Source organism: Phocoena phocoena, chromosome 6 (assembly GCF_963924675.1).
Source record: "Phocoena phocoena chromosome 6, mPhoPho1.1, whole genome shotgun sequence".
Classification (NCBI taxonomy): Eukaryota; Metazoa; Chordata; class Mammalia; order Artiodactyla; family Phocoenidae; genus Phocoena; species Phocoena phocoena.
The window spans coordinates 8,615,969-8,640,821 of NC_089224.1; the positions used below are offsets into that span (position 1 = coordinate 8,615,969).

The 24,853-nt window shown below is 40.7% G+C and overlaps 1 protein-coding gene across 1 annotated transcript in view; it reads left to right on the forward strand.

Annotated features, from left to right (window-relative positions):
- Positions 1-9,717: 9,717 nt before the first annotated feature.
- The window catches only part of XKR6 (XK related 6), a 270,228-nt gene continuing 255,092 nt past the window's right edge, over positions 9,718-24,853 (forward strand). The window contains exon 1 of the mRNA XM_065879599.1: positions 9,718-10,458. Coding sequence (XP_065735671.1) covers positions 9,725-10,458 — 734 coding nt within the window. The 5' untranslated portion in view covers positions 9,718-9,724. The remainder of the gene's footprint in view (positions 10,459-24,853) is intronic.

Consider the following 24,853-nt stretch of genomic DNA (forward strand, 5'->3'; position numbering starts at 1 on the left):
ATTCTTTAAAGGACAATTTATTCTGTTTCGGCTAGGAAAATTTAATCTGTTTATGAATATTATTTTTATCGAAAAGAATATTAGTTTCTTCCTGTCTGCACTGATAAAGGTTGAGCCAAAAAATACTGGTTTATAGAGATGCCAATTAATTCGTCAGCTTAGGATACCTGCATGTTGTCAGCTTTTGCTCTAACTTCTACACTTTCATCAAAGCTGTTGGTCTAAAACAAAAACTTAATTTTGTCATTTCTCTGAATCAAAGCCTCTGATGACTTTCCACTGCCCTATACAATCAACTTTAAAGTCTTAAACCTGACTTTTATGTATCTTCAAAAATGACCCCAGTCTACCCTCACCATCTTCCTCTTCTTTCACACTTCTACCTGCATCTGATGCTGTAGGCACACTGAACAGTTTCAAGAGCACCAGAGCTCCTTCATGGTGCTGCCTCTGCATCTGTTATGTCCTCAACTTGGCATACGTCCATCCCCTTCTCTGGGAGTTCGAGAGATTTTGCTTTGTTCTACTAGATTCCTTGGGCAAAGTGCTTAATACTTAGTAAGTACTCAATACATATTGCTTGAATAAATGAGTCTCAGACTATTCTTATGTAAAATGAGAGATTGGATGAAATGATGGTTCCTTATGGCTCTCTTTTTAAAATAATTACACGAACTTAGGCAATGTAAGAGTACATATAAATAAATGAAAATTTGTGATTGAAATTCTAAATGCTACAGGATTTCAGAGGAAGGAGGTATCATTCTGTGTTGGAATAATCAAGGACTTTTTTTTTTTTTTTTTTTTTGGTACGCGGGCCTCTCACTGTTGTGTCCTCTCCCGTTGCGGAGCAAAGGTTCCGGATGCACAGGCTCAGCAGCCATGGCTCACGGGCCCAGCCGCTCCGCGGCATGTGGGATATTCCCGGACCGGGGCACGAACCCGTGTCCCCTGCATCGGCAGGCGGACTCTCAACCACTGCGCCACAAGGGAAGCCCTCAAGGACATTTTTTGCTGAAGAAGGTGGGATTTGAAACAGGTGTTGAAAGATGAGAGTGATTTTGAGCCATTGCTAGCATGATACCTTCTTCTTGTAGGCCTTAATTAAGTTTATTGATTTGAATTTTTGAATTGAATGATAGACAAAGGGGAGGTAAATAGACTTTGTGAATGGAAAAAACAACGCGGTCAGAAGCTCTAGTGCAGGAATGAGCCAGATATGTGTGGACAATGAGAAAATTTTCCTGATAAGTGTGTGTTCTGTTCAACAGTGAAGATTAATTTTGACTATGTAGGTTGGGAACAAGATTATGGAAGATCTGAAAACTAAGGGGTGCAGACTGAATTTTGTACTGTAGTAAATAGTGAGCTATCACATGTTTTCACAATAGCATGATAGAATTTTATGTTTGTTAGCCTGGTGATGGTAAGCAGGCTGGGTGGGAAAACAAGAGAATAAAGTCATGGAGATTAGGTAGGAAGCCTCAACTTGGATAAAAGTCATTCCTTATACTTTTTACATCTCTTTATGATTTAGAAAGCATCCAATAAGCCTATGAGAGAACTTCTCACAACAAGCCTCAGAGGAGGGTAGGGCAGATATTAATATTCTTATCCTATATAGAACTGAGATTCAATCTGGATTTGTCCAAAGTCACAGAACTGGCCAATAGTGTTCCTGGAACTCAAACCTATTTTGTGCCTTTTTAATCTCTAAGACCAGTATTCCTGTCATTAAGAAAGAGAAATGAAAGAGGAGATATCAAAAACTGAAAATATACAACTTTATAAGGTATAATTCACATTATGTAGCAGTAAGTTGTGGCCTGAATATCAGGAAATATAAGTCCTAATCCTTGAGTTAATGTGATCTAGTGTGACCTTAAATAAATGTCTTCTACGGCCAGCTTCCTCTTCCTCATCTGTAACATGAAGGTTGTTCACAAAGTGCTCTTTAAATGCATCTGGCTCAACGGTCTTGGAGTTTGTGAGTGAGTCATCAGCTAGGGGTCTGGATGACCAAGTGAGGCTGGTATCACGGCAGTATGAAAATTGGAGGACAGTGTCAATTTGAGAGCCAGGAATGATGAACTCAGGTTTGCACATCAGGAAAAAGTTAAAGGGAGTGGCTGGCAGAGTAACAGTCCTCCAGATATGGCCACATCCTTATCCCTGGAATCTGTGAACATGCTGCCTTACATGCAAGAGAAATTGCAGATGTAATTAAAATAAGTATTTTTTTCAGATAGGGAGGTTATCCTGGATTATCTCAGTGAGAAGAGGGAGGAAGGAGAGTCAGAGTTAGAAAAGAAGATTTAATGACAGACGCAGACGTGAAGTAATTGCTGGCTTTGAAGCTGGAGGAGGGATATGAGCTGAGGAACGCAGGCAGCCTCTAGATCTAGAAGAAGCAAGGACATGGCCTCTCCCCTAGGACCTCCAGAAGGCCCACAGCCCTGCTGACACCTTGACACTCACTGAGACCCCCTCTGGACTTTTTTTTTTTTAACGATTTATTTATTATTTATTTAATTTATTTTTGGCTGCCTCGGGTCTTAGTTGCGGCACGTGGGATCTTTGTTGAGCCATGTGAGATATTTCCTTGCCGCGCGCAGGCTTCTCTCTAGTTGTGGCACACAGGCTCCAGGGCGCATGGGCTCTGTAGTTGTGGTGCGTGGGCTCTGTAGTTTGTGGCACGCGGGCTCTAGTTGAGGTGCACAAGCTCAGTAGTTGTGGTGCGCGGGCTTAGTTGCCCCGTGGCATGTGGGATCTCAGTTCCCTGACCAGGGATCGGACCCACGTGCCCTGCATTGCAAGGTGGATTCTTTACCACTGGACCACCAGGGAAGTCCCTCCCCAACCCTGGCCTCCAGACTTATGACCTCCAGAACTGTGAGGCAACAAATCTGTGCTGGTTTAAGCCACCAAGTTTGTGAAAATTTCTTACAGCAGCCTCAGGAACCAAATACAGGGAGTGTCTAGGGAGAGAGGACTAATATTCACTGCCACCTACTGTATCCCAGGCGTTGATATCACAATAAGCTTGTGGGGGAATCAGTGTGCTCACTGTTTTATCCATCAGGAAAGTAAACCTGAGAGCGGAGGTAACTTGCCCAGGTGACACAGTAAGAGTGGGAATTCAGATTTCGGACTGTGTGACTGATGGTTCCATCATCCAGTTTCTGGTATGAAAGGCAAAGTCCACAAGAAAACTGCACGATTGCTTACTCTCACAGTGCTGGAAAACCAGAGGAAATATGGTAAAAAATCAATGAACTAGGAGCTTGGGAACGGCGATGATCTAGCAACATTAGAATCTAGCAACATGAAGCAGGGATGGGCCAGCATCAACACTAACTCAGGGGCAGGTACATTTTACACTATTTCAATAATTTGTCACAAACCATGCTATGAGGTGTATTTTATTCTGCCTGTTTTTACGTCTGAGGAACTGAGGCTTCAATAAGAAACTACCTTGCCCAGAATCCTATAGCTAATGACAGAGCTGGGATTTAAATACAAAGCTCACCTTTTTGACTAAAAAACCAAACCAAAACAAAACAAAAAACCCAAAAACTTTTATTTAAAAAAAAAATGAGGGGCTTCCCTGGTGGTGCAGTGGTTAAGAATCCGCCTGCCAATGCAGGGGACACGGGTTCGAGCCCTGGTCCAGGAAGACCCCACATGCTGCGGAGCTACTAAGCCCGTGTGCCACAAGTACTGAGCCCGTGTGCCTAGAGCCCGTGCTCCGCAACAAGAGAAGTCACTGCAATGAGAAGCCCGCGCACCGCAACGAAGAGCAGCCCCCGCTCACCACAACTAGAGAAAGCCCACACGCAGCAATGAAGACCCAACGCAGCCAAAAATAAAATAAAATAATAAATTTAAAAAAAGGAAGAGCCAGAGAAAGGCATAATTTAGTTATCACTTGAAAATATATGACACACACACAACCCCCACGCCAAACTCACACAGAAGATTGTAATTGGCTTGAGGTCATGGATGTTTATATCATTATTTGCTCTCCAGGGTGCTTAAAACAGTCTTGAGTAGATTGTAGGCACCCAATGTACACTCACTAGATGGAATCTGTCAGCGGGATAGAGGGGATTCTGTATAAGGATGACTGAAAAGACTGAAACCCCGAAGTCTGGAAGGATGAAGGTTGAGATCTGATGGAACCCAAATGTAGCAGAGTCCCCACTCCCCCTTAAAGCTTTTCTCTGTGCCTCCATCCATCACTGATTTCCTCTTTCTCCTCTCTGATGGCCCCAAGTGCTTGGGCACTTGATCACTCAGTTTTGCACTTCATTCTGCTGCACTGAGAGCAACAGCGCCCCCTGCCTCCTGTATCAACCCGACTTTCTAGTCTCCCCATCCCTCTCTCTCATCCTTGCTCTCCAGCCTGATCGCTTGTCTATGCAAATCCTTGTCTCTGGACTGCCTGATGCCCTGACTAGAGCCGGTGGAATCCCTGCCTCACACCAACCTGTATCTAGATCCTCCTTGCCCATTGCTCCAACTTTTGGGGTTAATTCTCCCTTCCCCCACAATGCCTTCTTTAACTCTTCCAGCTCTTCTCCTCCACCCTCTAATCCTCATAGAAATATAAGAAAATTCAAGAAGGGTTTAAGTCAATTCACAGATGGCAGAGTTCTTAAGAGACAGAAACATTTACAAAATACTCCTCAGTGGACCTGCTGTCCAAAAATACAGATGTGCCTACCCCTTCATTCCTACCTGTCTCTGCAACCCTGCATGTGTGTGCACACTCTGCACCCTTCAAAAATAAAACCCTCCCTCAAACATTTATTGCCTTTCTCCCATCCCTCCCATTTCTTCCTGCCACTACCACCATCCTATAGGTATCACTGTAATTTTTTGGAAAAATACAAGCAAATAAGAATAGATAACCTTATCCCCTCCCCTTCCTTACAGAAAACATAGCAAGCTGTATTGTTTTGCACCTTACTCTTTTTGGAGGACAAAGTATACTGCAACTCTTTCTATGTCACTAAAAAAGAAAAGTGTAAATTTACAATGTCACTGCATGTATTCTGTAGTGTAGATATGCCACAGTCTAACTAATTTAACTAGTCTCCTTTTGGATTGACACTTCATTTTTTTTCTCTCCCATCTTTTTTCTTGCTATTATAAACAATGCTAAATGAATAATCTTGGCCACATGTAATTTCTGGCATGTGCATGTTTATCTGTAGGATAAATTCCCATAAGAGGGACTGCTGTCTCAGAGGGTGATTGCATTTGCAATTTTGATAGATAGTACCTAATTCCCTTCCATAGAGGTTGTACCATTTTGTAACACCAGCAGGAGTGTGTGAGAGGGCTTGTTAAAATTTCAGTTCTTAACATCAAATATAGAAATGGAGCTTCTCAGGATAATGGGTTCTCTGTGCTTACTCTGCAGTGCTCAAAGAAGTCCTATTTCTATAGAAGAAAATTGGATATGAGGAATAGATTTGATAAGGATGACATCCACCTACTGGTTGTGAGGCTTTACCTAGGCTCAAATTAGGAAAATCTTGTGAAGAATGTAGGAAGCCCCTTTGCAATGCTTTTGCTGGGGCAAATCCTCGTGTTGGAATTCAAGTGTCCTGTCTCTCAGATGTGTATCAGCATCTTACATAATAGGGTCCCTCCAGTGACTAAACCAGTGACACTGACTTCATTTCAAGGGGCCAATAGCTGTCTGGCCCAGGGCAAGGGTAGAGTAAGCGGTTTAGGCTTTAGAGTCTAATCCATGCCTACCCTACCTCCTAAGGGTGAGACTCTGGGTGTCATGAGGCTGATTCAAGCCTGTTTTCTAGACCATTAGAATGGGGACACTAATATTCATGCCTTTTTGGACTGTTGTAAGATTAAATGGAGTAATGTTTGGGATAGTGACTAACACACAACAGTATTCGACACTAACTTTCCCTCTTTACCTTTCTGAAACTAACAGAGAATTGGGACAAAACCCCCCAAAGTTCTCTCTAAACAGCCAAAATATATGCCACAATTTCCATATATTAACTCTGTCTCACTTTACTCATAGAAGAGGCTCTAAAAATCTATTTACTATTATTTTACATGTTATTCCAACATCTTTTGTAGTTTGGCTTCCCAGCCTGTATCCGAGTGGAAATAACAGGGGCCAAAGTTGTTAACTGACTGAATGATGAAAAGCAGAGCCTAAAAAAATTGTTATTTCGAAACAACAATAACAACAAAAGTGACCAGTAGGCCTGGGTGCCTCTTTAGCAGGCCCATAGACAGTCAGAGTCTCTTAACATAAGGCTACCTTAAGGGCAAATCATCAAGAAAGGGTTAAGTGGTGTGCTGGTAAGAAAGCAGACCAGTGGGCAATGCATTTCTTTTATTCCCTTCCCCACCCCCAGTTTACTAAAGAATTGAGATATCTCTGTAATATATCAATTGAGTTTTATGAAGATTTACATCATAAAATGTAAAGTAATGCAATGAAAGTCACTTCAAAGGGTAAATTTCAGTTACATGAAAAATTAATTAATTCACTCATTTAACCAATATTTATAGAGTGCTCACTATGTGTTCAGGACTGTGCTAAATGCTGCACTGGCTTGGACATCTAATTGCCCCAAAATTCTAGGTTAAAAAAAAAAAGGACCATTCATAGCACAGTCCAAATTTATGTTAACCTTTCAATGAGTCTTCATGAGAGGTTTATTATCATTGATTTCAATTTTAGAAACTCCTGGGTTCTACAAAGTATCCCTTCCATAGAAGGCAGAATGGTAAAATTTCTGAAACAGCAAATGTAAAGTTGAAATCACTTGACAGTCTGTGAATCTTATATATGTACTTTAAACTTCAATTGTGATAAACCCTTTTGACTTAGCCTCATTTGTCCGTGTTATATAGTGACTGTAGTTTACTTAGCTAATTTCACTAGTAGATTACGTTCCTTCAGGGCACAAACAGAAAATTGTAAATATGTCATTGCTGCTGGCTTTTTTATCTCATTTCACAGGCTCACAGGCTCAAATAGAGAAAATGTATTAAAAAAAATTAATTGCATCTATTTCCTAGAATTATTTGAAAATGCTTTCATTTATTAGAGATACCAAATCTACTGGATGATAGAATTTAAGTAACTATATGTTGGCATATGTGAACATAGCAATAATAGTATAGTAATAATAGTTATTATTAATCCAGTGCTTACTACCTATCAGGCATTGTGTTGAGAGCTTTGAATAGACTATGATCTTTAATCTGTCCAACAACTTTTTTTAAAAATAAATTTATTTGTTTTATTTATTTATTTTTGGCTGCATTGGGTGTTCGTTGCTGCTAGCGGGATTTCTCTAGTTGCGGTGAGCAGGGGCTACTTTCTGTTGTGGTGGCAAGCTTCTTACTGTGGTGGCTTCTCTTGTTGCGGAGCATGGGCTCTAGGCACACGGGCTTCAGGAGTTGTGGCACGCGGGCTCAGGAGTTGTGGCTCACAGGTTCCAGAGTGCAGGCTCAGTAGTCGTGGTGCACAAGCTTAGTTGCTCTGCGGCATGTGGGATCTTCCCGGACCAGGGCTCGAACCCGTGTCCCCTACATTGGCAGGCAGATTCTTAACCACTGTGCCACCAGGGAAGCCCTGCCGAACAACTTTTCAAAGAAGTCACTGTTATATTCCCATTTATATAATGGAGGAAACTGGGATTTAAAGAGGTTAACTATCTTGTTCACTTTATTCATGTTTTAGTGGAACTGGGATCCAAACCTGGGCAGTCCTACTCTACACCTATGCCATCTTTTAAAGGTGTTATTAACTCAAATTCAGTAAAGAAAGAAGTAGTATCTCATCTAAATGCAGAGTAATCCTTACCTGCTGGCTATAAGTTTTACGCCCATAGGAACAAGGAGGCTTAAATTATAGTGTGAAGTAAAAGGATACCCTTATGTGACATGTTTCCAAAAGTAGATTTTGGATTATTTCTTCCCCCCCTCCCCCCTCAAATGGCAAAGGTAAAAACTCTCTTTGAGTACTTTCTGTAAACGTCTTTACAGGTTTTAGCTTGGCATAAATACCCATGAAACGTTGTGTACCAAAATGTGGAATCCTCACCTTGCCCTGCCACCCCCAAAATTTAACTAGGAGCTATAGTGTTAAATATTATATATCTCAAAATAATGATACTGAAAATTTCAAAGGCATCTTTCTTCCCCGAAACCTCAATGCCATACAAATATTACCTAATTTGTCCTATTGGAAGGAAAATTATTGGCATGATTAGAAGGTTTTACTGAAGGAAGAAGTAGACAGAATCAGAAAAATGAGCACAAAAATCCAGAGAGGTCAATGAGAAAATTCAGGGTTAGAAAATTTTTTCTTTTAACTCCAAAATGTTCCATTCACCTGATCAGTAACAATTGTGACCATGTAGCTTTCTCTATCTGGCTTCAAATATACTTTCACTAGAAGATCATTGTAATTCAAATCCATTCAGTGCTGCTTCACTTTTGTAAACTGTTAGTTAAGTAGTGTACCCTGCACCTATTTTAATGATATAGCACATTGATAACATTTTCACTTATTTAAAGCCATGTTTACTGACAGATCCTTAGCACCAAAAAAATTCTAAAAGGCAATTTTCACACATCCAAAAGCTTGAAGAAGTAACTGACACAGCTTAAACCCTGGCTAGTTCTGAATTTTCCAAGTTAAGGTCACAGAATTGAAAAACTGCATACTTAAAAAAAAAGTTGGTAGAAATACATTTTAATCGTGAAGAAAATACACTCAAGGTCACAATATGCCAATTCAGTCTTCGCTGTAATTTTCAAGACCCGATCAGGCTGGTTATCACTGGATTTTTGCCTGCACTTTTCTCAAGGGAATGGTGAAAACTTTATTGCAAAAGATGGTAAAGTTATCAGTGACAAGAAAATCAGGGGGTCAACAGAGGTAAAAGAGCAGGGAGTTGTCTAAATAGAAGTGAGAATCAGTGTGTATGGGAATCTAAACTGACTTATACAATTTCTAAAGACCCTCAAAATAAGAAAAGGAGACAAATTTAAAAGAAAAAATCAAAAAAGGAAAAGAAACAGCCAAAGAGGTGAGAGACAGCCATTTTGATGGGGGGGGCGTCTAACTACACAATGAGGTCATCCTATCTCCCGGAAGTGACACGTAATCACCTGCTTTGCACTAGCTCCGCCCCTTCCCTCACAGGTCCCGCCCCTCCGCCAGCAGCCGGGAGGGTGTTAGGGGGCGTTTCTCCAGGAGGAAAGCTGTGAGCTACGACGCTGAGGAAGGGGACCCCAAAACGTCTGGCACTGCCCCCTCCAGGGATCACTTTGGACCGCCTCACTCGGCCCAGCGGGATTCAGAAACGCCGAGGGGTCAACCTGATGGGTTTCGGGGTCAACGGAAGAGGGGAAGGGGAGCCCTGGCGGGGTGAACCCCCCGGTCCCCCGCCCAGCAGCTGAGGCACAGGAGGGCGGCCATCTTGGCCGGGAGGGTAGGGCTGGGGAGCTGCGGGCGCCGTGCGATTGGGGGGCTCGCCCGGAAGTGACGCCAACTACCCGGAAGCGGAGGGGGTTCCCTGGCCCACTCCCCCCTCGTTCGTCTGCTCCCCCGCTTCCTCCCCGCCCCCCTTCCTCTCCATTCGTTTCCCCCCCCTTTCCCTGCCTTCTTCCCCCCCCCGTCCCTCCCCCCCCAACCTCCGGAGCTGGGAAGAGAGTCAAGATGGCGGCGAAATCCGATGGCGGTGGCGTGGGGGTGGGCTTCGCCCAGCTGCACAACCTGGACGAGGCGGTGGGCAGCGGCGGCGAGGAGGACGGGGAGCCCGGGGGAGGCGGCTGCGGCGGCGGCGGCGACGGCAGCGAGCCCGGCGAGAGCAGCTCGCTGCACATCTGCCACTGCTGCAACACTTCCTCGTGCTACTGGGGCTGCCGCTCCGCCTGCCTGCGCTCCCTCCTGGGCAAGAAGCCGCGCCGCAGCGCCGCCGCCGCCGACGGGGGGGACCAGCCGCTGCAGCCGCCCGCGGCCGCCGGCCGCCACCCCCCGACGCCCTCGGCCGAGCGGCCGCAGCCGCCGCAGGTGGAGCGGCCGTGGCTCGACTGCCTGTGGATCGTGCTGGCGCTGCTAGTCTTCTTCGGGGACGTGGGCACCGACCTGTGGCTTGCCCTCGACTACTACCGCAAGGGGGACTACGTCTACTTCGGGCTGACCCTCTCCTTCGTGCTGGTGCCGTCCCTGTTGGTGCAGAGCCTGAGCTTCCGCTGGTTCGTGCAGGACTACACGGGCGGCGGGCTGGGCGCCGTGGAGGGGCTCAGCAGCCGGGGCCCCCCCATGATGGGGGCCGTCTACGGCCATGGCGCGGGGGTCCCGGCCACGCCGGGGGCGCAGCGCCTCTGCCGCCTCTCCGTGTGGATCTGGCTGTCGGTCATCCACCTGCTGCAGATGGGGCAGGTGTGGAGGTAAGAGCACTGCGGGGGTGGGGGCGGGGGCGGGGGCCTGGCCAGCTGGCCCTGCAGAGGGCCCCGCGGGCGAGGCCGGAGCCCTCCGGAGTGCGCTCCGCCCTCGAGGGGCCCCGCAGGTGGGCCCCTCGGACAGGCCTGGCACGGGGTCTTGAAGGAGGGCTTTGCCACGCACTTCCCCTGGCGTCTCAAAAAGACCATCGTGCGGTCTGGATCCCTGGCCACGCCTTTTGGCCCGGGGAGGCCCAAGTCCCGCTGTATGTCTTCATCCCTGGTTCGCACTTAGCGGAGACCCTGCCTCATCCTGCCTTTTCTCTGTCTCTGTAGATCTCTATATTCCCGTGGTCCCTTGCCCCTGTATCCCAAGGTAACCAGGCGCTAGCGCTTTTTATCTGCACCCTAGCTCGCCTCCTGGGGGAACCTTCCTTCTTCCAGCCGGTTTGCACTCGGTTTTGTGCCCCGGTGAGACACCTTCCCCTCTTTCCCCGTCTTCTCTCCGCAGTGGCCGGTGTGGGGCTCTGTGCAACCCCCCTGGCTGCCTCTCCTTTCAGTGCTCCGTTATTCCACGCCCCCTCCCCCCTTCCTGCGACCCCCATCCCCTGCAAAGGACTCCAAAGCGCTGCTCTCCTTGAAGGAAAAATGACTTTTTTGCTGGATTAGACGTGCCCTTTTCTTAGTGACAGGTAAAATTGTATAATATGTGATAGGTGTGAGCGTTTGTTTTTAACTCTCAACCTCCGAAAATCACTTAGCCACCTGGACATCTCTTCTGGTGGAACGTTGTTTTTGGTAGCCAGGCCAGTGCGCAGGTGATTTACGTTTACACAAGCCCCAAGCTTAGCCCTGGGGCTCTTTCCCTTCTTGTAAATTTCCCATGTGCCAGGTGAATCCCTCAAAAACCACTTGCAGATTTTTTTTTAAAAAATAGCTTAACTTGCTAAACTAAGGAAATGATTCCATTAAAACGTTGGTAAATCTGTGCCCTCCAACTTAAATCGGCTTGAGTGTATTCTGCAAACAGTGAGTTGTGGGTGAGAGCGTTTGCAAGAAAAAAAATCTTACTGAAGAGAAATTATACCGAGCTCCTCAGGTACGTTGCTTCTGTGAGAAGACATTTTGCCTACACTGCTCAGGTACCTATTCCTAGTAGGAGATATTAGGTGCTCAGAATTTCAGTTTACTGGTATGTACTCAGGTTAACTGAAATAAAGTTCAGTGTGTTTTGAATTGTTTGTCTAGGTCTCTGTTCAGAATTTTAAATAAAAACATTTCAGAAAGCATGGGGAGGAATTAAGTCGCATCACGAAAGAGCAAGAACTTTGTCCTGCAGAATTTACATGCAAATTCAGGATAGGGGACATGAGAGTGGTTCTTGATTTTTCTGGTCCTCGCAGGGTTGTTTACTGGTGTTCCTAGATCGAACCAAGCAACTTTTTTCCCTAGCTCTGTTTGTCTGAAGATAATTTATTTCCTGCTGATAGGTTTGTAAGAAGAGAAGGAATAAAATAGAAACAAAGATGATTGATTAACTTTTAGCGATTATGAGCCTAATATGGGGTCAAGGAAAATTTTGACATATGTTTTGAATTTGAAATCTAAATCTAAAAACTCCCCAGTCCATACTGAATCAAAGATAGTGCGTTTAACATAGGGGATACCTTTTTTTGGTTTCTTGCAGGTTGGTAAGATGCAACGGTATGAAGGGGAGAGGGACAAAAAGTATGGGGAGAGATTTTGAAATAGTAGTAAAATTGAACAGCATCTAATTAATAAGTAGGCTTGTACCTGAAAGTCACCTATCTCTCCATGTTAGGCGTGGAGATGTGGGCAATCAAAACCTTGGTGTCAGGTTAAAATTCCTGAGAGAATTGTTTCTAATGTAATCCATCCTAGATATTTATTAGCAGTAAGCTTTTGGGACATACTGAAATTGGAGTTCTGTTTCACAAATTTTTTAGGCAGAGTAATGCCCCACTATTGACCTAAACCTTAATTGAATTTGGTAAAGTAGTAGAAGTCCCGGTTGTGGACAAACTGAAAAGTATATTTAAAATAGGAATTTAGCTTTTATGATTGTTTGAAACAGGGTAGTGTATTATTTTTCCAGATTTTTATTGAACTTTCAGAGTCTGTAGTGGTAAATATATATATATATATTTTTATTTTTGAAAAGATGCCTGTGATATTACTATGTCTAAAGTTTTTGGTCCTTTTTCAAGATTAGAATATATGTCTAAATATTTTATGAAGTTAAGGTATTAAAAGGCATGCTAATTCATCTGTTTATTCCAACGTACTATACTTCAAAAGAAATATTTACTGAGGAAGGATTTTATTTTTTTTCAGTAAGCTTGTTTTACTTGAAATACTCCAGGAGCAGAGTCTGCTCTTTAATACCTGCTAGGCATGTGGCTTGCATGGAAATCATTCATAAGTAAAAGCTTCGGAGAAAGGTATTTATTCTTTTCTAGTTTTAATCTCTTGGCAAACTTGTCAGTGTGTATAAACATACATCATCTCAGTTTTTTCTGCAGATCTTTTGGGGTTACAGTTTGTTCCCTTAATCATATTTGCTACTTAAATTTTATTTCATGTGGTCATGTGACATAAAGGTTAGGGTCTAAGAATTTGATTTGGGCCACATTTCTAAGAAAAGATATTGGTGAAGTATGTTGTCAAAACTGATTGCATTAAACCATGAAGCGTGTCTCTTCATATGCTTTTTTTTTAATGTAAAATTATTTGACTCATGTGAACAAAAGCACAGTGCTTATTTAAGAAAAATTAGTTTCTCTTGACATTAAGGTGGTAAATTTCTATGCATGTTGCCTTTGCTATCAAGATGGAAAATACTTGACATCTCTTTCACCAAATGACTTCACAGAATGTAAGAAAATATTTTTGGCTGGGCCAGAGTTGGAGCGTGGAAGAATAGTTGCCTGTAGGATGATTTGGTTTCATGAACCTTGTTTTGCAGAGCACTACTGTGTGATTAAGGTCTGTTTAATGGATGCTTTACCTTCCCTAATTAATTACTTAATGGGGAACTTACCGTCTACCTTTATGTGCTCTGTTTTTCAGGTGCTTTTCCCAGGGATAGCGGGTCTATGAGTCACTCATACCAGGAATAGGGGTCTCACCAGGCTTCAATTTAGTACAATGTGTTGTTATTAGAAAGTGAGATCCTTTCCTTGGAGGGTTAGAGCTTAGAAACAGGTTTGCATATTGCATTTTTGTGTGTAAATTTTTTCCTTCAGTGTATCTGCTTTTCTTTGCTTCTGTGCTACTTTTAGGGGGTGCTTAGTGTGTTGGCTTGGCAGTTCACTGCAGTCAAGAAGCAAGTTCTTTGACTAAAATTTCATGTAATGTTGTGATGTTGCAGCCGAATCATTAATCTCCCTCTTTATTTATTTTTATGGGTATGTTTCAAAGATTTAAAACTTTTAATTAAGATTAAAACCTGAATTTTGTCTGCCATGTTTAAAGTGAACGTCAGCTGTTCTTTATCTTGGGAGATGAGGTGATGGAGAGGGTTGCCTTCAAGTGAGAGGAAGGAAGCGGTGTTTCACCTGCTGTAATGGGGTCATCAGTCTGTAAACAATCTAAAGCTTTGTTTTAGCATTTTTTCCATTTCAAGACTTTGATGTAATATAGGGATACAACTCTCTAATCAGCAGCAAATGTTGCTGGGCTGGTGAAGATGCTTTTTTAACTTATCTCCCCCCACCATCCCTCAGTATAGGGATACTTGGAAAATTATGGGGCTTTGTTCTTACTGAATATTTCAGAATAGCGATTCTTAACTCTGGCTGAGAATAGAACCTCCTACAGCTTAAAAAATGCCTGAGCATTGCTGGACCCGCTGAGGAAGAATCCCAGGGTGGGACCCAAGCAGTCTTATTTTTAGAAGCTCCACAGGTGATCAGATGGGCAGCCAGGCTTGAGAAGCACTTTCAGAATTGGGTTTCAGGCTTATTCCATTTCGAGATTGTTATTGGGCTTATGTTCTTAATAAATAGGATGGAACAGTCGGGAATGGAATGCTTTGGTATTGTGAAGCTTGGTTCCTGGACAACACCATAACAAAACAACTTTACCTTGGAAACATGAGTGTCTAAATACAGTAGTTGGGGCTGTCCCAAGTGTATGCACTTATAGTACTCTGTGTTTTTTTCTTTGAGCCTAAGTATGGATCTTATTCTAAAAGGATTCCTAGATTCAAAGCATTCTTCAATAAATGTAGCTCACTTATCTGCCTTTTATGTGATTCAAATAGCAGGTTTATGATTGTGTTGCATGTACAAGGGAAATTAATTTTGAAATGATTCTCTTAAGTAGGCTTGAGGTAAACAACGCGATTACAAGAGGTGTTGCACTAAGTGATCTGTAATGTCCCTCTAGCTCTAAGGTGTTGTGATTTAGGAATGGAAATGTTACCTTTCAAATAAGAAAATTCACTCGTGGGGCCAGAATACCAACCCTAGTCACGATAAAAGATTGTATATGTGTATTTGTGTGTGTGTGTCCGTGTGTGTAGGAGACTTTATATAGTATCGGCTTATTACTGGATGAGAATCTCTATATTGTAAAAATCTTTTTTTTTTTTTCCCATTTTGGTCCATATGTTTAATGGAATTCTGGTTCAAAAGAAACTCAGTGGGATTTTTTTGAGGGGAAACTTGAGGAAAAATGATTGGAGAAAAGTAATGTGTTTGAGTAGTCAAAAAAACCTTTCAAAATTCAAAAGAAAAATGTTCCTCTGTCAAGAAGTGAATGTGCTGTAGTGTCAGTAATTAGATCAATGTGCCACTGGCAGAGGAATTAAGCAAATAGGTGTTGAAGCAGAGTAAAGAGAAATTGACAGGTTTGTGGGAATTTAGTAGGTAGTAAAGGTGGCATTCCTAATCAGTGAAGGAAAAAAAGATTATTTATCAAAAGATACTGAGGCAATTGACTACGCAGTTGGGGGAAAAATAGCTCTCTACCTTACATAAACAAAAATTCTAAAAGCATTAAAAGTGTAAACATGAAATATTAAATTGTAAAAGCACTAGAAGAAAATGTAGGATAATAATTTTATAATCGTGAAGTGGGCAAGATGCTTTGACACCATCAAGGAGAAAAGGGATAAATTTAACAACATAAAGTCTCATCTAGTTACTCCCTTCCTCCTCCCCCTACCTGAAAAATCGTGGAAATACATGATGAGTTGTGAGGGTAGAAGAGTTATATTTAGGCAACGAGCTGCTTACCTAAAGGAGAGCGAGTATGAAGAAAGCATCTCCGAAGATTATTTCTCATCTTTGAGTGAACAGAAACAGTAAAAACTTGACATCTATGGTGAATTTTCGAGGGAAGGTGATGAAAAAATGGCACACTTTGAGTAAAATTGCAAACAGTGCTGAAGGATAGTATTTCCAGGATGATCTAGAAGCGAAACACTAAATTTGTGTTGCAGAAGGCTAGCATTCCGGAAACCTAGTAGGCACATGTCAGAAATCATGAACAGTTCATTTCTGCCTTTTAACATCATTTGCTTTGCTTTTACAAACTTCATCCCTAAGGCCAATTAGTTAGCAGTGTGTAATGGATAAATTCTGGAGAGTTGGAAAGATTAGGTGGGATGCAAAAAGAAATAAACTGTCTCAATTGTTGCTATTTTCATCATGGGTTGGTTTGATTTACAGTATGCTTTGTGCAAACAAGATTGTGGTTAAAACTTTACTCCTTGTGATACTCTGTTTACCTAGTTCCCAGTCAGAAATTGTGAATTTCAAAGAATTAATTTTTTTAAATCATGAAAATATAGCCTCATTTAAAAAGTTCACTGACTTTTGTTTTTTGCCGAAAGACAATCCACTATTTACCACTACTGGAGATACTCAAAAAAACAAAACAAAACAAAACAAAAACAAAAACACCACAGGGCACAGCGATAGTATAAAGGGAACATCAGAGTTAAGAAATCAGGTTTATCATTCTGCAAGTTCAGAAAAATCTCTGGCCTCCATTTCCTCATATTTATCAAATAAGGAGTTAAACTGATTGATCTTTCAGGTCCCTCAATTTTAGAAAGTCGATATTATGCTATAGGTATTAGCACTCTGAAGTTTTAAACAAGGAATTTCAGACTCTAGTTTGAACAATTAAAATATTTAAAAATGTGGATTTCTCAGGAACTGCTTTGAAGTCCTATCATGTACTATTTTGACTTATTAATTTAAAAAATTTTCATCACTTGTAATCACTTTGCTACCTATAGAGGCATTATGTATATATTGGTAGCTGATGTCAAAATTTATAGCAGATAAGACTTTCTGAAAAACTTGGTATCCTGGTTTATTAGTTACTTTTGGGAACTTGCAGTTTCACCTAAAATTACGTTAAGGTGTCCTTTTATAATCCTGTGTTTAAAATTTTTTACTGTCAGGTTAAGCTAAAGCAATGCATATATCTAACATATATTTTCGAGGTTTTTCTGAGTCGTTTACCTAGATTAATTTCTAATTGGGGAGGAACCTCAAAGTCTCCTACTGCAATTTATCGTTTTATATGTATTCTCTAACTTTGAAAAGTTAATGTTTGTAAAATTTTTTTTTAATGATAGCTTTCTTATCAGTTGTGAGCTGTTTTAGGAAATGATTCTAAGTGAGTTTTTTTGTGTTTTGTATTTTATTAGATTAAGGTATAGGTACTTTTTTGGTTTAAGTTGAATTTGGGGAAAAAACGTGATTTGCTTGAAGGATTCAGTGAATATTACTATGACAAGAACACATTTGTACATAAAATTCAGCTTTAGGTTTTTTTCTGTATGTCTAATGTGGGTAGATCTTGGTATATTGCATTACTGTATTTTAATATACTTTAAAACAAATGACAGTATCCTAAGGTATTTTGTATATTGCTAACAAAAAGGGTCTTTACGTGTATATTGCTTTTATCCTGAAATATCAAACAAGTGGTTTTAAAAATAACTTTTGTTTTGTATGCAATATTTTGGTCTTTTTTCTTTTAATTGTGAGAAAGCTATTTCTGTTTTATATTGGTCATTAATATACAGAGCATGGATTATACGTCCGTCAATCATTTCTAGGAAGAAATTTGAATATTCAGTTCACAGAAAGGTAAACATATCAGTTTTCTTCACAGCACCCTGGGAAGGGAGGAAGAGTTGATAGTTATTGTTTACCCTGGCCAGATGTTCTCAAAGAATCATAGGTACATGAAGTAGAAAGTTTCTCTTTTACCATTATGTCCACTTTTTCATTCTGTCTTAAACATACTGTACACATGAAGAAAGACGGCAGAGGTGAGGAAGACACCAAATTCATGGCTTGGAAAGCCTGGTGATAAAATAGAGCTGGCAGGAAGTTAGGAACCCAGGCCCTTCCAGACAGCAGACACTTTCTGCTTTCTCTCTTTGGCTGTGTTTCTTAGAGTGGTCAGAGAACCTCTTGTATTAGGATAGGCCTGGGGCTTATGAGAATGCAGATTTGTGGGTCTACTATGGGCTTAAAGAATCAGAACCTCAGGGAGTTGGACCAGGGAATGTGTATTTTTACTCTCTATTATGGAAACTTTTAAGCGTACAGGGAAATAGAGGAGTATATTGAACACCCAGTACCAACTACTTGGATTCTGTAGTTAACATAGATAGCTTTATGTGTGTTTAACATGTATCATGACGTTGCACCTCTCCATACTTTGCCTCAAATACTAAATAATTAGACTGATTCTACATAGCTATAATACTATGATCCCATCTTAGAAAATTAATGGTAATCCCATAATTATTCCATAATTCAAGAAAATCATCTAATAGTTGTTTCACGTTCAGATTTGCTCATTTGTCGTCAACAATGTCTTTTATAGGTTTTCTCCCTCCCAACACGGCTTAATCAAAATGGCTTAATCAGCATTGCTTTTATGTTTCTTTAATGCTAGAACAATTCTTAAATTTTTCTTTTCTTCATGGTGTTAACTTTTGCAGAGTCTGGGCCACTTCTCTTGTATGTTCCGTATTTTGGATTGCCTAATTGTTTCCTCCAAGTTTGATCTGCCCTCTGTATTTCGGGTAAACTTGAAGGTGCTTCTAGGGGCTTGATTATATTCAGACTACGTACTGTTGTCAGAAGTACTGCTTTCCACTTCATATTTGCATCATATCACATTATAACCTGATTCATCTCACTGTTCGTGATGCTAAGTTTTATCTCTTGGTTAGGGTTCTGACTGCCACATTCTTCTGTATAAAGGTACATTTTCCCCTTTGCAGTCAGTAAGTCACTTGTGGAGTAAGACTTTTGGCAAGGTGTCAAGGCCTATTTCCCGACAACCTTTTACCTAATAGTTTTAGTGGCCATTGAGAATCCTTGCCTGAATCAATTATGAATTGCTGGTAGGAGGTGGGACTTGTATTTTAAACAAGCTCCCTAGTCGTTCTTAGGTCTCTAAAGTTGGAGAGCCATTGCTGTACTGGAATCAGGAACTGAGAGTTAAAGAAAAAAAAAATCCATCCTGAAGAAGTTACTATGAATCTAGGCACTGGTGGGTTTTCAGCTGGTTGTCAGTAGACAGAGTTTAAACTTCATGTTAGTTTTGGAGGAACAAATTTGAAATATGTCTCATGTGTTCTCTGTATGTAACAGCAATAACCTGATATAAGGGCTAATATAAGGTTAGAGTGTATGACTCAAAGGAGAGTGGAGGATGCATAGAAATTACTAAGGTGGAAAGGAAACTATATTAGAAATTCTTTTTTTTACAAACATCTCGTTTAAATTTTTGTAAGTTTTTTTGGTGCCCATTTTCAGATGAAGAAATGGGTTTAGAGAGATTAAGTAATCTGATAAGTCACTGGTAGCTGGTGGAGGAAAGTTTTGAAGCCAGATCTCACTGACGGCAAAATATATGCAGTTTTCTATATCTCTTGTAAGGATCCGGAGCCTCTTCTCACTAATTACTTTGCTTTACTTTGGGACTTCGCTGTTTTGGCTTATTGAAAGTGGAGGAATGATATTCTTGAACCACTGGGGCCTCTTCTTGTACACGCTGAGGTTCTTTGAGACCTGATTTCAACTCTAGTGTATTAAACTCTGCAGACAAGATGCACCCATATGTTGATTCTCTGTTTACCTGTTGGAAATACCAAGAGTAGTAGCTCTTTCCTTAAGGTTATAAAGCAGTTGTTTTCAAACTTGACTGTGCTTTGGGGTCACCTGGGGAGTCAGATATTTGGGTTCTACCATAAGAGATTATGATCCAGTAGGTCTGGGATGGGCCTTAGAATCTATTTTAAAAAGCCTGTGTTTTCAGAAAGATCCCCGAGCAGTGCACAGACAGGGATGAGAACCACATTTCTATAGGCTGATTTCTACCAATATTTACAGCGGTAGTTCTCCGGGAGAAGGAGTTTATATTAGAATCACTTGGGAATATTGTTTTGTGTGTGTGAACTTGAGCACTAGTCGTATCAGATATAGAGGGTGGAAAGAATAAAGGAAGCTCTGATGATGATTTTAATGGAACACCAGTTTTAATGGAAACAGTCTCTGATTGGACCTTACTCTTAGCTGGAATGGTTGGTGAAAGTGTGTATTAATCAAATGGTAGCTATATTTGCCATATACTATGGCGTGTGGGTTATACATAAGGTTTAGAATACTGTAAAGGCATTTTACATTAAAACTGTACAGCATATAATTGAATATTCTTTTGATTCAGAAGCTTCTTTGGAAGTTTGAAGTACTTCAAGGTCATTATTAACACAAATGATCACTGTTGGTGCTCTAAAAGTGCCAGGTTAGAGGCATTTCATTATGTTGGGAAAATTGATATTCAGTGCAGAGTGAATTTCATGTCTCAAATTTTCAGAAATGTTATATTTGTTAAAATTGGTGCCAAGGATAGGATTCCTAAAAAGAAACTGGTGAATGAAAGGGGAGAAGTGTCCTAATAGGTATTAAATAGGTGTCATTAGAGACAGGAATGAAGGAAGCAGAGAAGGAAAATGACCTAACTACATTTTGCTTGATGGATTCACGGGGAGGAATAGCTAGGGGAGGGGTTGGGAAGGGGTTTTACAGTCTTTACTCTTCCCTGCTGTAAGTTATTTAGTACAGTGGATCAACAGGGACCCCTAAAATCTACATACACCAAAATAACATCCTTTGAGCTCCATCTAGCAATGGAGCTCAAATGTGGCAGTGGTGAGAAAACCCAGGCTCCTTGTAACTCGGAAGCTCAAGGTCAGAACCTCTAGGAGAGAAAACAGCTGGCAGAGAGGGACACAGGATGTATGGGCAGGCACACCGTACACTGGGTTGGATCCTCTGTGATTCTGGATAAAAATGAACAGAACTCCAAATCTGTCATTTTGCTTGGTTATAAGGAACACAGCTTTTGAGTAGTAAACTAAATAGTAGTTATTAATAGCCCTGTATGTTTAGGATGCTGCCATTTTGCCTTCTGTAAGGCAGTTTTCATTAAAGCTTTCTCTGAAGGAAAAGATATGCATTCCAGTAGAGAAATTATGTATTCAAAATTTAAGCAACCTCAGGTGGCTTTGCTTAGACCTAGTGCGTGATGGCGCGTTTGGGGTTGGAAGAAAAGAGAAACTACATGAAGGACTTTTTACTCTGTTCACAAATTAAACAAAAGTTATCAAGACGAAGCTGAGGTTAAAAGCAATTACATTGTAAATTTGGAAAAATAGAGAATTACAACATGTTTATAGCATTTGTGGACCGTATTTGTGGTTTCCACTATTTGATAGGGACCACATAATTTTTAGGTAGTTTTCAAGATGCAGTCTAGGATTAAACGAGATGGCATTTGTCAGGCATGTTACAAGATTTTGATTAGGGCCCTGTGAGATTGGAATGTGTCATTCTGTCTATTTGTTTGGCATCTGCAGTTCACTCTCTCAATTCGTGGTATAATCATATCTACCATAATGTGATATTCCTGAAAACCTCTCATTCTGTAAAATCACACAATGAAAACAACAGGGCCGTGGGAAAAATAGGATTAAGGCTAGACTACTTAAAACCATGTGACTTTGTAACCAGAACACTAACAAAACAAGGACAATCCAAATATTGTAGTATCGGGGACATTTGCACTCAGTTTCATATCCAGATGGTTCAAGGCCTTATTTTATCCTGGGACATGTTTTTCCTTCTTTGATATGTAGATTCTTGTAGGTATTAGCTTCTACTGGAGGCCATTTTCACCAAAATTGAAGCTGTGGTCCAGGGTTTAGTCTTCATGTGTGCCCACAGCATCACTAGGTAGAGGAAAGGATAAGGAATATGGAAGACACTAAACTGGCCACCACTGCTTGTACAAAAGGATATTTTGGTAAGATTCTCACCGGTTTTCTTATTCTTGTTTTTTCCTAAGTCTTTCTTATTTGTGAAAAATCTTGCCCTTGATAGCTTCAAAACATTAACATGCTGGGAAGAATCACTTACAGACCAAAACTATTTCCCCATTATACTATTGTCGTTCCCATTTTGCCAGTCATGTGTGAAACAATACATGTTACGGGAGCATGCATTGTGGCATAACTGACATGTTTTTGAATCTGTGATGGTGTCAAGATGCAGCTCTTGGGGTTGTCAAGGTTCTATTGTTTTGCGAAGTTCTGGTTTTGGGGATAGTACAGCGTTTCAAGGTTAAGTGAAAGTTATTCTTCTCATGCTTTGTTGGCCTTTATATACAATAAAGAAGTGAAGAGGGGCTATTTCAATCCACTTTTAAATTTCTGCGTCTGTAACATAGTCATTGGATGGAATGAGCTAATGTCTCAATGCCACATCAGCCCTTGAACTACATATATGGAGCAGGAATGGCTTTAAATTTTGGCCCATTTGAAGTGTAGTTATAGTGAGGCTTTAAATTAAAATTCATCTGAGTGTACAGTAAATGGAGAAAAGAGCAACAGTAGCCAGTTGTCAAGGAAAAAACTGATGGGTTTAACAAACAGACGGCTTTCAGCAATATAAACAATCTGTTTTCATAGGGTTGTTTTGTTTTAGGATTGGGAAAATGTCCACATTAAGTGGAAGTTAGTTAAATGTGAAAGGCAGCGAATATACAACATGTATGTTGAGTATTACAGCGTTTTTCTTCACTAACTGTAACAACAGACATTTCAGTGCTTAACACAAGAGGTGTATTGTCTTCTGTGGGTGGTCCTGGCTGATCATGGCTTTAGCCTCCTTTAGAGACTCAGCGCCCTCAGCATTCAGCCAGAGAAAGGAAAGAAAATGTGGAGAAAGCACAACTGCTTCTTAAAAGCCCTGGCTTGAAGTGACTCACATCACTGGTGCTATCATCCCACAGGGAGAACAGCCCTGTGACTACGCCCATATAAAGGGAAGCCGGGGAATGTGGTCCTGCCCAGGGAACAGCTTTGTACTACAGAAGAGGGAGCTTGTGTTTTGTTGACTAGAGACTGAGGAAGAAACAATTCTCTACTTAGATCAGGTATTCTCCGGATTAGATTAAGGGAGGGAGGGAGGGAGGGAGGGAGGGTTGTGTGTGTGTGTGTGTGTGTGTGTAATGTAAATTGCTGTTGATTGGAACATAAAAGAGACAGTTCCTTTTAAAACTTTGATTTATATTTTAATTTAATATTTTAGGATTTGCTAGCCATGTCAGGTGTCTCATTTTACTTTTCTTAAAAATCTTTATTGGAGTATAATTGCTTTACAGTGTTTTAGTTTCTGCTGTACAACAAAGTGAGTCAGCTATATGTATACGTATATCCCCATATCTCCTCCCTCTTGAGCCTTCCTCCCACCCTCCCTATCCCACCCCTCTAGGTCGTCACAAAGCATCGAGCTGATCTCCCTGTGCTATGCAGCAGCTTCCCACTAGTCGTTTATTTTACTCTTAAAAATGTCAAAACTGTTCTTAGCCTGAGTGGCATACAAACACAGGTCAACCCTATTTTAACTGGTCAGGTAAAACAAGTAACTATTTAAATTAGCTTTTAAAAGTAACAACTACGTTTAATAATTTTAAGTGTGATCTGTGCTAAATATACTAAATTAAAATATAATGAAATGGTACAACTAGAGTTTTGAATAATTTTTCTTCAGATGAGATTTCATTGAGGTAAAAATGGCCTTCATAGACTAAATAAAAAGTACTGTAGCCTTGTCAGTGTTTCATGTCTTAAAAGAAATAGATCATCTGGTTTAGCACAGTTTGGGATCTTGACATGTGCTCACAGGGGGTTGTAACTTTAATAAAAGTGTGTCCCATACTTAGGGAACTTGTTGGCTTCTATTCCCCAAATAACTGCCCCCCAAAATCACTCCTTGTTTTTTGTCTTTTAATTGTACAGGCCACCAAATAAATACGTGTGCAAAATTCATACCTAAATTTGGAGATTTACACTGAAACTTTGTTAGTAAAACTGATTGGATTCTATTTGTTTTGCATGTTAATAATCACTGGGGATGGATTAAAATTATCTAAAAATTCCTTATAAAGGTGTTAAAGCATCTAAATATGATTTAAAGTAAAACTGAAACTAAAATGTTTTCATCAAAACACGTCGATGTTTTATAAGTTCTTCTAGAAATAAAATATTAAAATATAGAGACCTGTTAGTCTAGTAGTGAAGGTTTAACGGTCAACTGTTTTAAGATGCTTGTTCTGTTAATTCCAAATTTGACTTAGGTTACATTTTCTGGTATTCTTTGTTTTTTGTTTTTGTTTTTTTTTTGCGGTACTCGGGCCTCTCACTGTTGTAGCCTCTCCCGTTGTGGAGCACAGGCTCCGGACGCACAGGCTCAGCGGCCATGGCTCACGGGCCCAGCCGCTCCACGGCATGTGGGATCTTCCCGGACTGGGGCACGAACCCGTGTCCCCTGCCTTGGCAGGCAGACTCTCAACCACTGCGCCACCAGGGAAGCCCCACATTTTCTGGTATTCTTAATTGGCTTTTAAAAAGTAGGTTGTTAAAGCATTAAAATAATAAATATACATATTTATTTAGAGGCTATTTAATAATTAAAGTTTCTCTACATAATATTACCACCAGGTGAGACTGTACCAGGGTCTAGATGAGGATCCTTTTTTTTTCTTACAAAGCCAAAATCTGTGACCTGTATGGCTAATAGATAATTAATATCTTCTCAGACTATTGTGCTTGAGAGATAAAACAGCAAATTATAATTAGAATAAAAATCAGACACTGAAACCTTTAGTAGGAGCTGTATGGTGTTACAGGTCAAATACGCATTACTTGAGATAAAATTTTTTGCCTGGTTGATCTTGTTAATATAATTTTAATACTTTTAGTGTGTTTACTTATATTATCTGGTGCTGGCTCAGTCTTTCACTCCCAATATTGCATCTGTTGTATCCAGACAACATT